At 41.6% G+C, this 8,284-nt stretch overlaps 2 protein-coding genes across 2 annotated transcripts in view; one reads left to right on the top strand and one right to left on the bottom strand.

The window, feature by feature from the left end:
* The window catches only part of LOC145467957 (uncharacterized), an 8,834-nt gene extending 4,191 nt beyond the window's left edge, over positions 1–4,643 (top strand). Inside the window, exons 4-9 of the mRNA XM_081451607.1 lie at positions 630–794; positions 966–1,128; positions 1,846–2,060; positions 2,646–2,865; positions 3,218–3,459; positions 4,494–4,643. Coding sequence (XP_081307733.1) covers positions 630–794; positions 966–1,128; positions 1,846–2,060; positions 2,646–2,865; positions 3,218–3,459; positions 4,494–4,643 — 1,155 coding nt within the window. The remainder of the gene's footprint in view (positions 1–629; positions 795–965; positions 1,129–1,845; positions 2,061–2,645; positions 2,866–3,217; positions 3,460–4,493) is intronic.
* A 1,097-nt stretch (positions 4,644–5,740) lies between these two features.
* On the bottom strand, positions 5,741–7,781 carry LOC145468715 (uncharacterized). Its single transcript, XM_081452415.1, has 5 exons — positions 7,761–7,781; positions 7,594–7,645; positions 7,257–7,340; positions 6,166–7,020; positions 5,741–5,940 (listed from the first exon to the last, which is right to left on the bottom strand). The coding sequence occupies exons 1-5, from the start codon at positions 7,779–7,781 to the stop codon at positions 5,741–5,743; spliced, it is 1,212 nt and encodes a 403-aa protein (XP_081308541.1).
* Between the last annotated feature and the right edge of the window lie 503 nt (positions 7,782–8,284).

The following is an 8,284-nucleotide window of genomic DNA, read 5'->3' as shown; positions in this document are numbered from 1 at the left end:
CAAATTCGCGCGGCGAAGGAGAAAATAGACTATAGAAAGACGATCCCAGATTTTCCTAGCTCTCGCGCCTTTTTTCGCTTCACTCGATGGATTTAGAAAAAAAGAGGAGCTCCGCGCGGTCTAATTTAGCGAATTTAATTTCACCTGCCATGTAACCTGAAACTTTCATAAGAAAACATCTCGTCGAAAAAGGTTTCACCGTCAATTCTCGTGGACTCTCTTATGCGTGTGATCGGTCTTTATCTTGAGGGCAAGAAACTACATGTATCCGTAACATTTGTTGGGATACTTTATCTTGCTTCGCCGCGGTTTGATAAATTTCGTCACGGTTGAACTCAACACGGTGTGGTGGGAGATTCTTTTCAGTCAGTTAGTATATATCCTTTTCTTATTTAGTCAATAAGTGACATTACACATAGAGCCAGCCGTGCAGTCATTAAACTGATTGCCGGTCTCATAGCGTCAGGTCAGAGTGTTCGGAGCATATCGCGTTTTCGTAACAAAGTGGCTAGCTGGAGCATTTCTGTTAACTGGATGGGTTGTTACTCCATCGTAGGCAGGTGGGGTACATTAGCTGTCTCAAGTTATGCCAAGTTTTGTCGTTTTTTTATATATTTATTTATTTACAGGCTTCAGCGAGACTTAAAACGCACATCATTTGTTGTTACATTGACGATAGGAATCTGCCAGAAGAGTGTGATCTTAAGCTTGTGCCTGTTGAAGGGTTGGAGCGCATGGTGTTACCAGGATCACGCTCCCAGTATCGGCTGAGACCTTCTGAGGACTACAAACCGGTTTGTTAAATGCTTACGTTTTTTAAACTAAATGTTCGGATTCACCCAAAGTTGTGGCCAAATGAAGCATCTAAATTGTAAAATAGAACAAATTTCCCCGAATAATGTGCATTGATCAAAGTACACTTGATTAATTTTCTGTCTCTTACTCATTGATTTCTATCTTTCTAGGTAGCCGGAATTCATAGCGACATCCCATCTTATCAAGCTGACCTCGTGGGCCATGCACTGGAATGTCTACGTAAGATTAAGCAAGAAATTGAGTCAAAGAAATTTCAGGGAGCCGACATGTGGTGTCACTTTGGTACAGCTATTATTCGGGACCCCGGTGAAGGTGAGTATTTAGAAGGACTAGGAACTAGTCACTTCATGGGCATACGGAATAGATTTTCCTAGATCGACCACGAGGTCATCCTCAGAGACCCAGGGGCTGCCAGTCGGGACGATGCGATATTAGAGAACGGCCATATTTGTCTTCACAAACTAGTTTGGAGAACGTCGATTAATTATACCGAGTTAAACGTAAGAGGCGATGATTTAATTTTGAGTTTTGGCCCGTTCAGAAGAACGGTGAGAAATAAATTAAATTAGGAAAAACGAAAAGGAAGGTGGAGGAGTGTTGTAAGTGATGACAAAATCGGCAAGAGTCTGTTCTAACTGTCATCAGCAAGGGGACAAACCAGCTGGCTGCACGTGAATGATGACAACATCTGCCTCAGCTGAAACGAGCGAGAACTCTGGTCAACTTTCCTGACTTAATTTTAGCAAGTTTGAAGTCGACGAGAGCATGCATTTAGAGTAAGGGATAAGCAAGAGCGCAATAGAATAAGAAACTGGTCTCCCCTGCCAGGGGCGGGGGGGGGGGTTGTCTCACTGTCAAGTGGTTGAAGGAAGAGATGTACGTGTCGGAAAAGTGCCCCCAACCCGAGATGGTCGCGTGTAAGATAGTTTTGTACCTTGGTTATAGCATTCAGCAATCATTGCTATGCTGTCTCTAACTTATAACTCGGTACAGTTTTAGTAACCTAACTCCTCGTTATATCATTAACAGCGGACGTTGCTGAAATATGGAACCTCACAGAGGCGGTTGCCAAAATACAAAAGGGCAGGAAAAGCGATTGGCAAATTGCTTTCAAGGCAGGCATTCAAATTGACAAGAAGGTCTTACAGGAGACTCTTAGTACACAACCGGCTGAGGATGATTTATACGCGGCAAGATATGATTTGACCTTTTTAACACCTCGAGGAAGATCAATAAGATGCAAGGTAGGCTATGTAACATAAAGTAGCCTTCAAAGTACTGGAACATTACTATACGATCACTGTTATAAGTCGTTGGAACACACCTCACCTACCCCCCCCACCACCACAGCCCCCTACCTGTCGACCCGAATGCAACTTGGATATCGCAATGTACCCGAAGTCTTTGTTCGATGCATTTTAGCTTGTAAATAACACTGAAAGATGGGAGTGGGAGGGAGGACGATTAAAAGGTAAATAGATAAAATGTACATACTACTGTTTGTTCTAATTCTTTCGTCTTCCAATTTCTACCTGACTTCAAAAGGTCCAAAACGGCACAGCTCACAAAATGAGTCACGTTCCCAAGACTAAATGCTTTTCCCATTAATTTTCTTGCAGAAGCATATAACCGGGATTACAAGCTCCTGTTTCCTTGATATACACAGCAAGGCCATAAATTAAATGACATAGCATATTCATTTTCAGTGGAACCTAACTGAAGTCTAGCAAATTAAAGGGGACACGTTGCCGAAATATTGATTAGGGTCTTTCACAAATGCGTTCAAGTCAACGGCGAATATAAACACATACCTCTTGCTCTCTTCACAGGTGTGGGTCGCTAACATAGGTGTACAAAGAAAGCTACAGGAACTTCCAATCCCATTTAATGACATATGGAATATTGTAGAGGAGCTTCATCTTGAAGATGAGTTGACGAGATCACGATGTCGGGCATGGTTGGTTCTATCATGTCCCAAATATCTTCAGGCAGATATAATATGTCCAGGTTGCGTGGTCGACTGTAGAATCATGATAAGACCATTATCAAGTGAGTTTTTGAGCATTTTAAAAATAGTTTTACCAGGCAATACCGTGTGGCAAGAAATGTTTGCGGGTTCTAATTAATGTTTTGCGATTTTTGCGTTTTTTTCCACGATCCGCAAAAAAAAAAAGTTCCCGCGAAAGACGAGAAAACGCGCGCCCTGAAATTGCGTCTTTATTCTCAATTTTCTTTGTACATTCTCATATTCTCGATGTATAATACCGCATGTTGTGTTCCCAAGTTCCCCAGAGGGACGTTTAATAAGTCGTCGTAGCAGCGACAAGGTTGACTCTTTTTTAACTGGTCTTTTTTGTTCATCGGTGTGTCTGTCCTAAGACAATTATTCTCTTTTTAACAGCTCATAGCAGCGAGTGTGAACAGGAGGAAATCAAGGTCTTAGCTGGTTATCTGTCCAAGCTAACATTTACAGAGGCTAATGGAATCCACCTTCCGGACGAAATCCTGCCAGAAGGTTTTCTGTTCAATTACAAGCGCTGCTCGCATCGAGCGCTGAATGTACTACGTGACGGGTTTACTTTGATTGTTTCTGAAGAGAGCATTTGGTGCCGTGACGACAGAGGAGAGCAGAACAGAGAAACAGTGAGAGAGTATTCGTTATTCCTTTATATGGGAACGTAAAAGCTTCGGAAATGAAACCTTTGTTCCTTTGGGATTTAACATCCTTTCCCATCGCCACTCTTGGGGGGTCCCAACTTTCGGTTGACCATAACGTGTACCACACGTGGACCGATCTATCATAATGGAATAGAAATGTTCTCAATAAGCAGAGAAAGGAATAAATCTTGTTCAAAAGAGTAGTAAGACTAGGGTCATCTGAAATATCTGAATATTTTTGTTCAGCTAGCTTGTTGTACGTGTCATTTCCATCGTTTCTCACAAGTCAGTTCGCTACTTTCGGATGGTCGCTTTCCTCGGGGTTTGCTAACAACCTAATTTTCGGGAGGGCAGGGGGTAGAGTTCGTTACTTTCGGAATTTTATGATGTTACATTCGTAACTGTAACGATAAGCAAGTCTGCGGAACTAAATTATTACAACCGTCCCCAAACAGCTCTCGGCCGGCAGTCCAAAGTAATTTTTTTTTCGTACAGGCTTTTCTAATTCACATCTCTTTTGAGGCCCTACCCACCTTCAAGATCTCAAATTTCTAACAAGTTACCCCTTACCCTAGATGAAACTGTGTCAGTAGTCTCGAGCCTAATCCCCAGGGGTTACGCTGAGGGCAGGTTACATTTTAGACTAAGCTGGCTACCCCAGATGGTGTTACAAAACTGTAAAGGAGCTCCTGCTAAAAGAAACGGGTATTTAGAGGTGGCTTGTTACATATATTTTCAACAGGGGGCCGGAGAGGACGGTGTAGGTAGGGGCGTCAGATATTTCCGCTTTCCGTACTATTTTTCCCCGCTTCCCGTACCGTAATCCCCCTCGTTCAGAAAATCTCCTTTCCGCCTTTAATTTGTCCTCTCCCGAACGCCATACTCTTCCCTGCTTCTTTTCTCTATGTTATGTTCACCAGCTGATTTGAAGTCCCTCTTCTCATTCTGTCGGTAAAGGAAAATCAATGACAAACACAAGTTTAAGCCTTAACACGATGTCTTAATTCGTTTGCTTTCAGACCGATCTCCATCTAAGCTGTGAAGAGTGGAACCATGAGCTCCGTGGTGAAGACTGGGAACCAGAAACGATAGTTTCCAAACTGCCTGAATTTCTCCAGTTTGTCCATCAAGTTCAAGATTTTCTGTCATTAAGTAATTGTAGTGTATGAAAATCTGCCATTTATGATACCCAGTTCTTTATATTTCTTTACTACAAAGCAACCTAGAGTCACCTTAAGTTTTCGAACTTAAAGGTGGCTCTGAGCACCCTCTGTACGTTCTATAAACTTTTTATCAAAGTGCTCTATGAACAAAGCCGTGGATTTCCCAGTGGATGATGATTGACATGTGTGGCTTACGGTTTATTCTGGTTATACGAATTACGTTATTGAACTTCTGGCTATACTTGTTATAGCAGCGGTCTTCTCCTTTTTTTTTTTTTTCTTAAGAATAACTTTTGCATATCATTTGCATAATCTGCACCAGCACTTAAACCCTGCAGATTGCTTAAACAATCTCCGGGTCAAAAAGTTGTTTCTCATCATGGAGATGATATTCCATTTTAAATATAAACTTTTAAACCTATAATTAAGGGATGTTTTGTCTGGTTGTGAGAAATATAGACGTTTGGTTTTGGTAGCATTAAGCAACTAGGAGTATTTTTCTCCCTTCTTGGTGGGATCATTTTCCCTCCGTTCCCACAGGTGCGGTGGCACTGTTGCAATGACCCTTATTTTATGAAGATAGCCATGACTTATTTGTGAATTATCGTGTATTCGTTTGATATCAGTATTTTAACATCGACTGCTGAGTAAGTTTGGACAGTCCATCAAAGCGTAAGAGGACAAACCTGTACGAAGTGGAAAAACTCGTTCTATCTATTTGCACTTCTACAAGGAACACTTAAAACAATATGAAAATATGTTAGTACGTCTTACCAATAGGTCACTTTCGATATATTAAAATTCAGCTTGATAGTGAGGCCTAGAGAACACAAATAAAAGAAATGAATAAACATGTCATTCAATTTCCTTTGTTTGTGTCCTCTAAGCCTCACTGCCAAGCTGAATTTTGATATATCGAAAACAGTCCATTGCTTCCCTCTCACATCAAATAAAAAGCAAGTTTCTTTAAAAAAGAGACTAAAATATAATGCAAAAATTTCCGATCACTGACAGTGAACTAGAAGCCTCAGTTTTTCCATAAGAGCGCTTGACACTCTAACTGTTCCTTCATACTCTACGTTTCGGTAAACGCATTTCTAACACTACTCGTCTGTAGGTTGCCCCTTGACGCCTACCTCGAGCCCAGTCTCTTCAAAAGGCCCTTTTCCCGCTGCCATAGTTTCTTGAGTAGGCAAAGCTTCTTCTCTGGTACATTCGGTTTCCGCGTTAGAGTTGGTGCTTTCCTCAAGTGGTTTCTCTTCAGAAATTTCTACATGGTCTTCCTCGCCTTCTTTGACATGACCTGTCTCCTCTGTTTCTGTTCCCTGCGTTTGACCAGTCTCTTCAAAAGGCCCTTTACCTGTAGCCATGGTTTCTTGAGTAGGCAAAGCTTCTTCTTTGGTACATTCAGTTTCCATGTTAGGGTTGACGCTTTCCTGAAGTGGCGTCCTTTCAGACAATTCTTCATCGTCTTCCTCGCCTTCTTTGACATGACTTCTCTCCTCTGTCTCTGCTCCCTGCGCTGGACCAGTCTCTTCAAAAGGCCCTTTACCTACAGCCATGGTTTCTTGAGTAGGCAAAGCTTCTTCTTTGGTACATTCAGTTTCCATGTTGGGGTTGGCGCTTTCCTGAAGTGGCATCCTTTCAGATAGTTCTTCATCGTCTTCCTCGCCTTCTGTGACCAGACTTCTCTCCTCTGTCTCTGTTCCCTGTGCTTGACCAGTCTCTTCAAAAGGTCCTTTACCTGCAGCCATGGTTTCTTGAGTGGGCAAAGCTTCTTCTTTGGTACTTTCGCTATCTACGTTCGAACTGGCGCTTTCTTGAAGTGTTTTTCCTTCTATAACCTCTTGACCGTCTTCTTCGCCTTCCTTGACTTGACTTGTCTCCATTGTCTCTGTTCCTTGCCCCTTACCAGGCCCCTGTGTCTCCTGAATCGGCTGCTCTTCTCTCTCGTCCCTCTGCTCTTCAATGCCGAGTTTTGGTTTCTCACTGGGTGGGTCCTCAGTTTCTTGCACCGGTTTCCCTTCAGAGAATTCTTCAACGTGTTGCAAACTTTCATTTTCTGTCTGTAGAGCACCAGTGGGACTATTCTCTTGGTTAAACGATTCTTGTACCGGCTGTCCTTTTAGCTCTTCATCTTCGCTTAAATCAAGAGATTTCTTTGGGTTTGGTGTTTCTTGGACGGGCATTCCACCTTCTTTGGTCAATTCAAAGCCCCTTCCTCTAGAGAATTTAATGTCATAACTAGCAACTCTTCCTGCAGTTTCCTTGCAGAGAATTGGTGAGGTCGGAGACATCGTATTTTGAGTAGGCGTTTTTTCAGACACAGGACTACGTATTTGTATGTTTTGAGTTGCTGTCTTTCCCGATGACGAAGAGTTTCCTAAGAAGATGCAAAAGCACAAGAAAAACATTAAACACGTTGAGGCGAATGAAAGTGACCTTAGAAGCTACTCAACAACTTAAGTACGTCTGAAACCAAGAAAGGCAAGAAAAATATATTTAATCTGAGGCGCAAAGTTATGCAATGCTACAAACAAAATTTAAACTCAAACCTTCTCATAGAAAAACCCTAAAATTCCAAAATTCCAAAACCAGAAAGTAGAAATATAAACTTACCTGGGTTTGCAACATTCACACTTGCATAATCTCCAATGGCGACGTTAAGTTGCTCCACATTTGAAATGTTCAAAGTGATATTTGCTTTAAATCAGGAAAAAAAAATAGACAGCGTTGAAATAACACGGTGCTATCAAGCAAACAGGCTAAAACTGCTTGATTTCTTTCCAAGGAAAGGAAATTTCATCAGGCGCGAAAATATCTTAGAAGCGGCAGACGCTTTCAATCACACTACATCTCACCCCCCACCTCCCACACCCCCCACCTCCCACCTCCCACCTCCCACCTCCCACCTCCCACCCCCACTACCCCCACTATCTCTCACGCCCACCCTTACCACAGATGTCGCCCTTACTTGTTGCATTCCATCCTGGAAGCCATTCACCGGTCTTAAGCAAACGTACAAAATATCATTCGGATTGGGGAAGTGTCAGAGGTTTGCGATGAAAGGAATTCAAATAACAGAAAAACAATATAAGTACTTACTGACACTGGGGGACCTACCTTTTGAAGGACTGTTCTCATCCTAAAAAGTTAAAATATGGCACTTTTAACCAGCCACTGGAGATAATTGGTGCTACATTAAAGTGAAATACCGGATAACTTGAGAACACATTTTAAGAGCTTAATGTACGCACTATGCTCACTTAAAGACTATTTCCTGTTACGCTGCCAGAGCGACAACCAACATGTTTTTAACAGATGCACTAGATCGTCAATCACTGACATTGTACTTCCCAAATTTCATTTAGATGTCGCTAAAAAGTCTTTTTATTATCATGGTGCATGCACATTTAATAGCCTTCCAACGAACATAAAGATTTTGCCACCTAAGGAACGTTTCAAGGCTATCTCCGATTTTTTTTCTTAGGTTATTTTTTAGAACATTTTCAATTCGATATCCAATTTTTATGAGAACGCTATTACCTTTTTAAGCTTTTTAATTTTTTAAACATTTCAGCGTATCTTTTAAAGTAGTTAGTTTTTTTATAGATATATATTATTTATACATGCTCTTTTTATTTTAT

Source organism: Orbicella franksi, chromosome 14 (genome assembly GCF_964199315.1).
Source record: "Orbicella franksi chromosome 14, jaOrbFran1.1, whole genome shotgun sequence".
Classification (NCBI taxonomy): Eukaryota; Metazoa; Cnidaria; class Anthozoa; order Scleractinia; family Merulinidae; genus Orbicella; species Orbicella franksi.
This window is presented reverse-complemented; position numbering and strand designations above follow the sequence as displayed.